The following is a 13,925-nucleotide window of genomic DNA, read 5'->3' as shown; positions in this document are numbered from 1 at the left end:
TGCTCCAACTACTGTACAATTGCACTCATTTCACACGCTAGCAAGGTTATGCTCAAAATCCTGCAAGGCAGGCTTCAGCAGTATGTGGACCGAGAACTCCCAAAAGTACAAGCTGGATCTCGAAGGGGCAGAGGAACTAGAGACCAAATTGCTAACATGCGCTGGATTATAGAGAAAGCCAGAGAGTTCCAGAAAAACATCTACTTCTGCTTCATTGACTATGCAAAAGCCTTTGACTGTGTGGACCACGGCAAACTATGGCAAGTCCTTAAAGAAATGAGAGTGCCTGACCACCTTGTCTATCTCCTGAGAAACCTATACATGAGACATGAAGCAACAATTAGAACTGGATGTGGAACAACTGATTCGTTCAAAATTGGGAAAGGAGTACGACGAGGCTATATATTGTCCCCCGGCTTATTTAACTTATATGCAGAATACATCATGCGGAAGGCTGGACTGGAGGAATCCCAATCCGGAATTAAGATTGCCGGAAGAAATATCAACAACCTCAGATATGCAGATGATACCACTCTGATGGCAGAAAGTGAGGAGGAATTAAGGAACCTTGTAATGAGGGTGAAAGAGGAGAGTGCAAAAAATGGTCTGAAGCTCAACATCAAAAAAACTAAGATCATGGCCACTGGTCCCATCACCTCCTGGGAAATAGAAGGGGAAGATATGGAGGCAGTGACAGATTTTACTTTTTTGGGCTCCATGATCACTGCAGATGGTGGCAGCAGCCACAAAACTGAAAGACGCCTGCTTTTTGGGAGGAAAGCGATGACAAACCTCGACAACATCTTAAAAAGCAGAGACATCACCTTGCCAACAAAAGTCTGCATAGTCAAAGCTATGGTTTTCCCTGTAGTGATGTATGGAAGTGAGAGCTGGACCATAAAAAAGGCTGCCCGCCAAAGAATTGATGCCTTTGAATTGTGGTGCTGGAGGAGGCTCTTTAGAGTCCCCTGGACTGCAAGGAGAACAAACCTATCAATTCTGCAGGAAATCAACCCTGAGTGCTCACTGGAAAGACAGATCCTGAAGCTGAGGCTCCAATACTTTGGCCATCTCATGAGAAGAGAAGACTCCTTGGAAAAGACCTTGAAGTTAGGAAAGTGTGAGGGCAAGAGGAGAAGGGGACAACAGAGGATGAGATGGTTGGACAGTGTCATCGAAGCAACCAAAATGAATTTGACACAACTCTGGGAGGCAGTGGAAGATAGGACGTCCTGGCGTGCTCTGGTCCATGGGATCACGAAGAGTCGGACACGACTAAATGACTAAACGAAACAGAACAAAAGGAACACTCTGAGGGGGGGGCGGGCTGATGTTTAGCAAAGACATCACCTGATCACTATCTTTAAGAGTGCACCAGCCTGTCCCTGCAGCACTCCAAACAATGGACTAAACAGCTCATTAGTCAGCTTGATAGAAAGTGTTAGGAATAAATTGGGTGATGAGACAACCTTATTTCACCTAATGATGGGTATGGGAATTCTGTCTCTATAGGCATTTTATCCATAGATCTTAGAGTATGATTCATGGAGTGGAAATTCATGTTCCAAGTGCATTAGATTCTAAAAGTATTATTCAAAGAAGATCTGACAATATAGGTTAACTGCTGGCATTGTAACTTTTTCCAGACTTCTTTTAAATACATGATTTCAATATGTCTGGATCTAGTCCCCTTTATGCTCAAAGTTATCCAGTGAATTTATGCATTTTGGAGGGAGCTGTTACAGTTGCAGGTCATTTGAACACTACAATCTTGTGCTTTAAAATTACTTACCTGCAACTTGGAAACTAATTTCTGATCAGCAGATATGGACCTTCCATGCCCTTTGAGTAGCTGAAGGATTGACATGATAGCATTAGAAGATGGGTAAGTGCCCACCTCCTCTTACTCAATGGATTGAAGGCCTCGTAATCCTTTCAACATTTAAATGCGGGGCATATGGATTCCAGCTTCATATGGATTTATGCTTGGATGTTTGGTCATATTTCCTTAAAACTCTCATACCTGTATATATGAAGCTGGAATCCATATGGCCCACATTAAGTGTGCTTGTGTGTGTGTGCGTGCACGTGCATGCATGCACACACACACACACACACACACACACATACACACACACACACACACACACACACACACACATTTAATGTGGGCCATATGGATATATGTGTGTGTGTGTGTGTGTGTGTGTGTGTGTGTGTATACATACATATATATACATACATATATATATATATACATATATATATACATATACACATATACATATACACACATACACACACACATACATACATACATAATTTTTCTTTTTTTCTTTTTATGCATTAACTGTACTATTTCTACTTTATTTTATGTCTGTACATTATTTGAACCCCTAATTTTTCTTAACTTTCTCTTACACAATAAAAAAAGTTTATAAATTCCAATTGATTTATGTTAGATTATCAAGAAATTTAATCCTTTAATTAAGTAATCTATGAATTTGTTCAACTGTTAATAAAGATGGGCATGAACCTTGCTCATTCAGGCAAGGAGGCAGGATAGGCAGACCCGTGCTCCTGCTGGGGACTGGCTGAACAGCTAAAGAGGTGGAGGAGGAGAGGAGCACATGGCAGCTGATGAGCGGGTCACTGGCTGGGGAGGTGGGGGAAGGGACCATGCAACACCTGTGGTGCCACATGTACAAGCTGGCATGAACCACCAAACCGAGGTTCATCCCCATTAACTGTTAAACCAAAAGTAGTTGAAATTTACTGCAAGAACCATTGAACCAATGTTTGATGTTCGACGACTATAGAGTATATTTTAATTTTTAAGGGATAATTATTTTTCCACAATTAATATCAGGCCAATGCTTCTGAAAGTCCCCACCATGATTTAAATAGCTCCCATCTCAGGCAGCTTCTTTCCCTTAAGATAAACTGTGGCTTCAAGGGTAGGAGGATTAGAGAAACAGCACAGCATCCAGATCTGGACTGAGAGTGCTTTTCCTTCAAAGCGAGATTGACAACATTATAAAAGGAAACCAATACGGTATCTAGTTGGGCCCCAACAGGCCTTTGTTGTATTTGTTCACGCCAGATATTTTGCTGTCGTTAATTGAAATTTTTTTGCTATACTAAGTACTTTGTTTTTGTCTGTTAAAAGCATAAACGTGAGTGATTTGTGTTTATTTTTGCTAGCAGATCAATCATTTCACATATGAATTCTTTAACAGCGCCTGAGTGCACCATCTGCACTTCTCCACTTGTTTCCTTGCGTTGTTGTATTTCTTTTGATAGAATTTGTTTTGTATATTCTAATACCCTGCAAGATTGTCATGACCAACCTGGCTGAGTCCTTCTCAAAGGAGAGCATGCCTTAACTGCTGGGCTTTGGGGATGAGCTTGAAGCACCAGTTAGGAATCCCAACCAAAGGAAACCAGTGGCTAATCCGGGCATTCCCAGAAAAGACTCATTCCCTTCAGAAGCCTTGGAGGAGGAACACCCACCCAGCTTACAAGAATGCCAGCAGGTTCAAAGAACAACTGAGACAAAGTAAGCAAAGTACATTACAGTATCTCCAGTTTTGTGTTGATTTCACTAGTCTTTCTTTTTAAACAATAGATTTGCACAATGTCGCTTCAGTGTTCCTGTGACAAATAACAATGCTTGGTTGTTCTCCCTCTTACTGTACTGCTGTTCTCCCTGCAGGAAAACCACCAATTTTTAGAGAACACCTTGCAAGAGTATACAGTAAGACAGAATCAGTCCCATTAAAGGACTCAAGAAAAGAGGAGGAAAAGAATGTGGCTATTACTTAGCAGTAAAAATCCCAACAATTCTAGCACTTAGAATTGGACTCAACATAAGCAGAATTTAACAGAATTTGGACTACAGCCCCCAGAATCTCCTGGAAGCAACTACTCCAAGTTCTAATTAAGTACCCATAAGGACTTCACTGGGTCTGGTTCCCAAGTGGTTTTGGGTGGCATTTCTTTCTCTCAGATTCATACATTCCCCCATGTCTTCTAAAGTACTTGCAAAGATCACAGGGAAAGCCAGAGATTCAATTCCACCTTGTTGCCTGAGGCACAGCAGACAAGAACCCTTCCTATCCGCAGAAGCGAATTAGATCAGCAGTTGAATCTCACTGTAGTGCTATTGATTGGTCAGCATCTTCCACTTTGCTTGAGAGCAGCAGTCTAACATATTGGGCGCAGGGCACAGTGCATGGAACAAGTTATTTCGCTTTCCTGTGGAAGAGAATAATTGGGGGCCCTTCTACTACACTGATCATTTGCCACCTGATGGGACGGTATCACTCATTCCACATAATGGTAGAGTGAGGTCTGGGCAGATAGACCATTTCAAATGGAAAGGGGATCAGTGCAAAGAAAATTAAAGGAAAGAAGTGTAGAGTGCCTTCGGATGGGGACACAGATCACAATGCAATCCTGACTGACATTTAATAGCGAGAGATGGGCTCAATGTGGTGGTTTGTGCCAGTTTGTTTAGTGGTCAAGCAGGTGTTCAGTGCTTCAAAGCCTTGCCTCCTCAGGTGGGCTCCCTTGTGGCAGCAGCTGCCTGGCTGCCCTGCCCCATCTCCTCTGGGTGCTGCCTCTGAGTGGGCGCCCAGTGGAGGAGGTGGGTCTTTGAAGCGCCAAACACCTGTTCCCAAGAAACTGCCACAAACCTCCAAGCCAGCTGTTTGTGTCCATCTCTAAATGGTACAATATCAAATGCAATGCCAGTGCCAAGTAAACACAATTTGTCCCATGAAGATGGGAGAGCAGAGTGACATTTCTATGTAATTCCCAAGAAGGGTTAATCATGCCCAGCATCAACTCTCAGTTTAGTAACAGACATTCCAGTTTGTTATCATTCCTAAGTGAAAAACATGGAGAAAAAGCAGTAGGGAAGCATTTCCATTCCCTTTCTTCCTGGTCTTGTTTCTCTACATGTTCTCTCCATTTGGTATGTGAATAAATGCATAGATTTCAACACCCAAGGTAAGAGAATAAAAATACTCTTAGATGTATTTCAGCGGAAGGAAGGAAGGAAGGAAGGAAGGAAGGAAGGAAGGAAGGAAGGAAGGAAGGAAGGAAGGAAGGAAGGAAGGAAGGAAGGAAGGAAGGAAGGAAGGAAAGGGAAAGGGAAAGGGAAAGGGAAAAAGGGAAAGGGAAGGAAGGAAGGAAGGAAGGAAGGAAGGAAGGAAGGAAGGAAGGAAGGAAGGAAGGAAGGAAGGAAGGAAGGAAGGAAGGAAGGAAGGAAGGAAGGAAGGAAGGAAGGAAGGAAGGGGAAAGGGAAAGGGAAAGGGAAAGGGAAAGGGAAAGGGAAAAAGGGAAAGGGAAAGGGAAAGGGAAAGGGAAAGGGAAAGGGAAAGGGAAGGGAAAGGGAAAAGGAAAGGGAAAGGGAAGGAAGGAAGGAAGGAAGGAAGGAAGGAAGGAAGGAAGGAAGGAAGGAAGGAAGGAAGGAAGGAAGGAAGGAAGGAAGGAAGGAAGGAAGGAAGGAAGGAAGGAAGGAAGGAAGGAAGGAAGGAAGGAAAGGGAAGGGAAGGAAAGGAAAGGAAAGGAAAGGAAAGGAAAGGAAAGGAAAGGAAAGGAAAGGGAGGAAGGAAGGAAGGAAGGAAGGAAGGAAGGAAGGAAGGAAGGAAGGAAGGAAGGAAGGAAGGAAGGGAGGGAGGGAGGGAGGGAGGGAGGGAGAGGGAGGGAAAGGGAAGGGAAGGGAAGGGAAAGGGAAAGGGAAAGGGAAAGGGAAAGGAAGGAAGGAAGGAAGGAAGGAAGGAAGGAAGGAAGGAAGGAAGGAAGGAAGGAAGGAAGGAAGGAAGGAAGGAAGGAAGGGAGGGAGGGAGGGAGGGAGGGAGGGAAAGGGAAGGGAAGGGAAAGGGAAAGGGAAAGGGAAAGGGAAAGGGAAAGGGAAAGGGAAAGGAAGGAAAGGGAAAGGGAAAGGGAAAGGGAAAGGGAAAGGGAAAGGGAAAGGGAAAGAGGGAGAGAAAGAAAGAAAGAAAGAAAGAAAGAAAGAAAGAAAGAAAGAAAGAAAGAAAGAAAGAAAGAAAGAAAGAAAGAAAGAAAGAAAGAAAGAAAGAAAGAAAGAAAGAAAGAAAGAAAGATCACATAACAACATTATGTACATTTCCTAGGAAGCCAGATCCATTAGGTGCTTTTAAATAGCTTAATTTGGTCCTATATATTTTTCCCTCCCGGAAATATACAACAGATTGGATTAATTGTGCATTATCCAAAAGCATTTATCCCTTGTTAAAATACCATGTTTTCTTAATGGTTTCCCAGTATGGTAAGACTGCCTCAGTTTCAGTGATAAAGAACAGAAGCAAACAACTTATCTTTAAATATAGAAGTTTCTCTCTCTCTCTCACACACACACACACACACACACACTCACTCACTCACTCTCTCACACACACACACCTTCATGTAGCAAAGGTTTTCAGATGGTGCTAAAAGGAGCTGAATCATCTCTATGCTCTACTGCTTTTTAACCTGGGGTTAATTTCAAGCTATTTGGAAAAAATACAGCTACTTTCACAGATTACACTTGAGTGATTGCAAGGCAGGATCGCTAGGTAGTCCGGTTAATTCATACACATATTTCTATATAAAGGAACATCAGCAGGATTCATGATTAGGTACATTGCATCCGAATTCACAGGAAGACCTAATCCTATGTTATACCTTTAATTTAAGACTAGCTATAGCCAATTATGCAGGATGAGAAAAAAATGACTTTATACTCTCCTTCCAGCTGGATAGATATAAGCATGGGGAAACAGAGCTGATTTTTTTTTAAAGTTTCTTTAACAAACCCATTTTTCTCATGGCTTTCCAGACATTTTGAACTACAATTCCCATCACACACAGCAAAAGGATGTTATAAATGGATTATGGGCTTGCAGTTCAGCACACCTAGATAGTGAAAGGCTGATATTATAGCTTATTAATCTTTATTGCATATTGTTTTACCAAACACAGAAAATGCTCAGCTACAGTGACATTTATCAAGAAAGTGAAGTGCACTCCACTCCTTATAAGGGCACATCATTTTGTGATGCTTTGGACCTCACTGCTTACAGTCCCTGCCCCACTACCATGGCAGCTTGCATCCAGAGTAGGGTACAAATGTAACTGTGCATACAGTATCTACTAACAAGCATGTCCCACTTGGTCCCTGTGGCAATCATCCTGCTCTGGCTCCTCTAGGGGATTATTTGCATGTACCAATGGGAGCTGTTGGGAGGGGGAGCCAGAGAAACTAGAAGGGAGGGGTGAGTCAGAGTCTGGGCAGTTCAGTCAGTGAGAGTCTGAAGTAGAAGTTAGTCTGTGGGAATTAGAGAGTGTGGCAGAGTTAGGAGTTAAGAGTGTGGAATTTATAGAGAGCTAAGAGAGTTAAGAGTGAAGCAAGTTATTACTAATCTAATGAATACATTAAAGTCTGTGAAGAACCTGTTTAAGCAAACTGTAATCAATAAACCTGTGTTGTTCAACTTTATACTCAGCTTGGACCTCAATCTTTCTAATTAAAGGGAGTTGACAGAGGTCAACTGGTGGCAGCAGAAAGAACATGTTGTGGGCCTCAGGCTAGTGAAACAACCTGGGGACACGTGAGGGGCACGTCGCAGTCCCGCTGGATTTATTTCTAGCGGCTGCCATCTTCATCCTACCTGGGCCGTAACAGTATCCATTTCAGTTATTGTTTTCATCATTTGGCATTACAGAAATAATTCAAATCTATTTTAATAGTTTGGTCTGGCACTGTTGTCTTAATTACCATCAATAGCTCAGTGAAGCAAGTTCTGTATCTCCTATTTATAATCATAACCAATTTTCCTTATTGTTCTCAATGGGGGCTAAATATAGGAGGCAGCATTTTCAACCATTTCTCAGTTTGGTAAGTCCTGGAGTCAAAATGTTGGCCTCCAGTCCAAAAGGAGAGGATCATCTCTGGGCTCAAGCATGACTAACCTAGTAGATCTAATCCCATGTGTGTATAAACTTGCCACTTTTGGAAATGGGCTTGAATACAGAAAATATTGCATTCTAATATCTTTTTAGTCTGGAAGGTGCCCATATGTTTTTGGTTGTTTGGGAATTAATAGAGCCCAAGATGTGGCACTGTATTCTCTTTGTTAGTAATAATATAGCAAGTTCATTGTAACCAGTGAAAAATAAGCGGCCTAACAAATGCAGTTAAAGGTCAAAAGGAATGTGTGGTGCATATTGACAAGTCTAAGTACCTTGGAATTGGCTGAAGGAACAGTGGGATCATAACCAGAACAGAGATGGTCCAGTGCACCTTCTTCAAGATGTAAAGACGAAAAACTGTAATCTGATTTTGAGAATCAACTTTCTATGGTGCTATGTAGCCTTGATTCTAATCATAGCATGGAATTGTGGATTTTAACACAAGCAACTGTATAAAAATATGATAGAAGCAACTTGAAATGTGGATTTATTGCAGGATATGAAGAGTTTCTAATATTAAGGTGATGAAGAAGTACAAAGACTAAGGGATGATGTACCAGTGTAGATGTATGAGACACTAAGTACCAAAATCATAAACTACATATAATGCAGAATGCTGGACTTTTTTGTTTTGTTTTGTTTTTGTTTAATGAGAAACAGAAAATATAGATGGCTACCTTGAGCAATTGTGGTTGGGCCCCTTCTCTCAGGATCATAAATTCATTTTTTTAAAATGGATGCAGAGGGATTTGCATTTAACTACGCTTGTTTTTATCAGATCTGTTTCATGCACAAAACATGGGCCAAAATCCTGCTGAAATACTGTTGCCATAAGGGGAATCATGCAGGTAGTATTTGTAATTTTCTGGCCTTCTTTCATGCACTCAGACTCATAAGCAAATGCGCTGCCCAGGTGCATTTTAAGCATAAGACAGACAGAGAGCACATACATATGAGTTATGCAGCTTGTACTTCTAGTACTGAATACAGTAAGGATTCTGTTGGGAACGTTATTTTGATTGTTCCCTTTTGGTTAGAATTATTTTTCTGTACCACACACTCTGTTTTCAATGTATATTGAAAAACCTTTATTATGTAAGGTTGAAGCAGCATGTTGCATTACAAATCAGGAGCATATAAAACACCATTAAATTTTAGAGTACAGTATTGGCACTGATTTCATCAGACAGTTTGTATGTTAAAGTACCACTTCCAGTTCCTTCCATAGCCATACAGTCACTATCAATTATTTGAATATTTCGACCAGCATTCCCATCTACGGTTAAAAAGAATTACTCCTTATGTGTGCAGTGGCTGCTACACCTTGAATCAATCATCAAGCATCTGATTTTCTTTCAGAATTATAAGCCATGCAACGTCTCCATTTAAAATCCTTGCTGCCTCCTCTTTTGCCTCTCTCATAGAACCAGGTTTCAGTTTGAGAACTGGTTTGACTAGCTTTGGCTGAGGAATCTCTAGAAGATAAACATTCTTTAGCTAGATGGTCCTTTCCACCACAGTTCCAACAGCTCCATGACTGGCTTCTGGGTGTGATCTTTCTATTGTCCTTCCCATTCATATCTCAGGAGAGATCCTTGGATCTATGCATTCCTCCCTGAGGCAACTAAGGGCTTCTGGCAAGGTTAATTCCTTGCCATTCAGAATAGATATAAAAGCATCAGATGTTTCACCTACTGTTGCTGAAAGGAAGTCTTTTTTTAAAAAATTATCTAAGTTAAGTCCAGTGAGGCTCAAATTATTTAAATACAGTTAGCAAAGCAGTTATGTATTGTCAAGTCTTTCTTCTAATTAAAAAGTTTTCTGATCAAAATGTGACTTAAAACTGGTAAAACCATATGATTTCTCTAGAACATTTAACATTTCTGTTTCAGTCTCACATAGGCCTATATAAATCATCTCCTCATAGGATAGATTTTCACATATTATTGCCAGCTACAGAAATGGTTTTCTGCCACATTAATTTAGGTCATGCATCTGTTTCTCTAGGTTCATCTTTTTCAATACAGTCATGGACTGGCAGGACTCTTAAATAAAGCTTGAGCCTCATTTTCCATTGAAATTACCAGAAGTAAATGTTAGAAGTTGTCCAGAAAAATGTTTAGTCTGATCAAAATCCATCTTGTATTTCTGAGTGAGTTTGCTTACTGATCCAGAAAAAAGAGTTCAAACAAAATGAACAAACAACTCCTTTTTTCTTCAGCCAGTGTGAGATTTAGTTGTGAGGGAAGAAAGAAAACAGTTGCAATACTTAGAAAAAAATAAAAACCCAAAAATATTGGTTAGTTATCTGTCTGAGCAAAATTGCTCATTCTGGGCTGGATGTCTGGGGCCATAATCCATTGGAGAAATTAATTTGGTTATTCCCCTTCTCGTTAGCGAAGTACAAAACATGGAGAAATCTGTCCAGACTTACCACTACCACCCACCACATACAGATTAGCACTCTGTTGGCATAAAAATGCTATAGAAGCATTTAAAGTAGAAAATAAGATGTCATTACATACAGTTACTGTCTATAGCTACAGTCAGAAGGATAAAAAATTGCGATAAGTCTCAGTCATGTGGGAGCTAGACAGACCCTCCATGCTGGCTATGTGGTTGGAGACTGGGAGCTGAGAGAGACTAACAAACAAGAAGAGCAAACAAACAGGAAGAGAGGAAGGCTAAGCCAGAGGCAGGAAAAAACTTTAGCAATAGGTTAGGGGAAAGGAGAGAGCCTCTTTGGGTCCTAAAAGCTTCCTTTCCACTGTTACCCAGTGTTACAAAGAACGAAATACTGTTTTCTCAACAGATTTGAGCCATGAAGCTCAAAGGAATACTTGTACAATTCAGTCTTCAAGAGATACAAAATTATTTCACATTAGCTGGTGTAACAAAGTGGCTGTGAACTGTCATCATGTAACAGTGTGATGTGCCTATGAAAAAGGCAAATGCCATTTTCGGCTGCATTAATAGAAATATAGTTTCCAAATCCCACAAGGTGCTAGTCCCCCCCCCCCCTTATTCAGCACTAGTTAGGCCTCACCTTGAGTATTGTGTCCAGTTCTGGATGCCATACTTCAAGAAGGACCCTAACAAATTGGAACAATTTCAGAGGAGGGCCACAAGGATGATCAGGGGGCTGGAAACCAAGCCTTATGAGGAAAGGCTAAAAGAACTGGGCATGTTTAGCCTTGAAAAAAGAAGACTGAGGGGTGACATGATAGCGATTTTCAAATATTTGAAAGGCTGTCATACAGAGGAGGGACAAGATCTGTTCTCAATTATCCCAGAGTGTAGGACATGCAAAAATGGGCTCAAGTTAAAGGAAGCCAGATATAGATTGAATAACAGGAAAAACTTCCTGTTAGAGCAGTATGACAGTGGAACCAATTACCTTGAGAGGTGGTGAGTGCTCCAACACTGGAGGCATTCTAGAAAAACTTAGATAATCACCTGGCAGATATGCTTTGATTATATCCCCGCATTGAGCAGGGGATTGGACTTGATGGCCCCTTCCAACTAAACTTTTATGTGATTTCTATGATCATTTATGGAACCAACAAACTTGGCCAAAAGCAGCTTTATCTGAACTATCCCAACCTCCAATCCATGAAGATCCCACTGCTACTCTCTACACCTACGGCATATTTGCTAATATTTCCAAGAGGAAAGAGATCATTCTAGAACACGGGGACCAATTTTTCCCCCTAACAAGTATTGTGAAGATGTCGGTGTTGTGATAAGGTAACAATGTCAAATAATACCGAGTAAAATCCTAAGTACCGTATCTGTCCATTTGTTTTGTTTTGTTTTGGGTTGGGTTGGGTTGAGTTATTATTTGCCCTCTTCTTAAGCCCCACCCCCACCCCCAAATGTTTGACACACCACACAAACTTTTGTTGGAGTTTGCATTTTGTTAATGCCTCTATACAAATGCTGTGAAATTCCGTGTTCTGGGGTCTCCCATGTTGTAAACTTTTAAACATCACTGAATGTGAAACCAAGGATCAAAGTGTGCACACACATGCACACACAGCGAGACACATACACAAGTAAAATGCACAGGAGTGTGTTGTAACAGCAGGCATGATGCAGATACATTATGCTCACACACCACAATGCTGCTTTCCTCCCATCATTCCCTCTGGCAAAACAATCCTGCAGACGCTCTTTGGTGTTATAAATGCTCATTCAAGATAGAATGAATGGGAGAACAACTTCTTGGCTGAAGAAATCTGGGAGGCTGGTTTGGATGCAACACAACATCCTTGTTTAGAAATGCTGCAGTCCAAACTCACAATAGCCTTAGTGATCTCCAAATCCAACAGCAGAGGAATAACGAAGAGGAGGATTTATGTAGGATCAGCATTTTACATGACTTTTTTATTGTTCCTGTTTTTGCTAATAGAAATGTTGTTGGTCATAGGCATCGTAGTATATTCTACTGAAGGGAAAGTATGGAACTTCATTATCTAAAGCAAATTTCAAGGCAGGTATAGTTTAAATCTACACATTTCCTTTAAATAAATTAAAACTTTTCACTCTCTTTAGTAGGTAAAGTCATGCTCTTATATTCCCACCTTTTTATGGGAAAAGGTCATTACTCCCACCTCAGGATAGGCAATAAAAGAAGAACTCAGCAACTTAAGGCAAAAGTTGGGAGTTCGATTCCTCACTGCGCCTCCTTGGCAAGGGTTGGACTCGATTACCCTTCTAGCTCTGCAGGTCTAAGATAGATGATGGTTATCAATGCTACTCATGTGCTTTAGAATGGCTAACATGCTTTTGGCCACCCTGCTCCCGCCTCCTCCCAATGGTCTGAAAAAGGTGCCAGGACGGATCTCGCCCATTTTAACGCGTTCAAATCCCCGTCAGGGAATGTAGTGACTAAACGCAGCGGGAAGCGGCAATTCTGGATTAATTAACGTGGAGTATAAAATCACGATGATCTCATCATCAGTCGGGGAATTCGCCTGCCTTTTCTCGCCCTCCGGAGGCACACTTGTGGCTTCCTTCCCACCTGCGCGGCCCCAGCAGGTGTCCGCCGAAGAGGTGGAGGAGGAGAGACACACCTGCGGGGGGGGGGGAGAGGGAGAGGGTCAGACCGGGGCAGCCGCCACAGAACCGCGTGGCCCCGATGCGGGAAAGGCAAGGTCGGGGGAGCGTTTCTCCGGACCACGACCGCGACCCTCCTCCTCCTCCTCCTCCTCCAGAGAGGACGGCCCCGCCCCTTCTCCCTCGTTCCCTGCCCCCCTCCTTCCTCCCCCCCCCGGGCAGGCCGGGTTCGTATCTCCCCACACCTCCCCTCTCCTTGCAGCACTGCATTGGTTTGCTGGCTGCTCCAGCATGACATCAGGGTAGCCGGGAAGGGGGCAGAGCGCAGGCGCTGCGGACCGGGGAGGGAGCGGAGAGGCGGGCGGAGGGCAGCGCTCCTTCTCGCATCCTCTCATCCTCTCCCACAGCACGCCGGTGTGTCCTTGCCCGGGGAACTGCAGGCTGCCGCCGCCGCCGCCGCCGCGCCCCGCACGGGCGGCTCCCCCTTGACGGTCCCGGCGTCTGGCAGACCGGCGGGCAGGCAGGCAAGAGGTGCCGTTCCCTCCCCCCCCCCCGATCGCCTTCAGCTAAAGGACCTGCTGCTCTTGCTTCCTTTCCCTCGTTTCGCTACCGGTCTGCCCCCCCCCCTCCGGCCGCGGGGCCAGGCGCACCATGTCGACGGGAGGCGATTTCGGGAACCCGCTCAGGAAATTCAAGCTGGTCTTCCTGGGGGAGCAAAGCGGTGAGTAGCCGCCGGGCGAGGCATCTTCTCCTCCTTCCCCTCCCCTGGAAAGTTGCAGCTGCAAAGGGGGTGCGCGCCGGGGCTGCTTGCGGCAGGTGCCGGCAAAGCCAGGGGCCGTTTCTCGCCTGCCGCGCCGGGGAAACGGACGGGCTGCCTCGGAGCA

At 43.2% G+C, this 13,925-nt stretch overlaps 2 protein-coding genes across 2 annotated transcripts in view; both read left to right on the top strand.

Moving 5' to 3' along the window:
* LOC144587851 (uncharacterized) overlaps positions 1-13,925 on the top strand; it is a 462,829-nt gene that overhangs the window by 244,303 nt on the left and 204,601 nt on the right. The window lies entirely within an intron of this gene.
* The window catches only part of RAB6B (RAB6B, member RAS oncogene family), an 86,038-nt gene continuing 85,668 nt past the window's right edge, over positions 13,556-13,925 (top strand). Inside the window, exon 1 of the mRNA XM_020786403.3 lies at positions 13,556-13,762. Coding sequence (XP_020642062.1) covers positions 13,693-13,762 — 70 coding nt within the window. The 5' untranslated portion in view covers positions 13,556-13,692. The remainder of the gene's footprint in view (positions 13,763-13,925) is intronic.

The sequence above is a fragment of the Pogona vitticeps genome, chromosome 3, assembly GCF_051106095.1.
Source record: "Pogona vitticeps strain Pit_001003342236 chromosome 3, PviZW2.1, whole genome shotgun sequence".
Lineage (NCBI taxonomy): Eukaryota > Metazoa > Chordata > Lepidosauria > Squamata > Agamidae > Pogona > Pogona vitticeps.
This window is presented reverse-complemented; position numbering and strand designations above follow the sequence as displayed.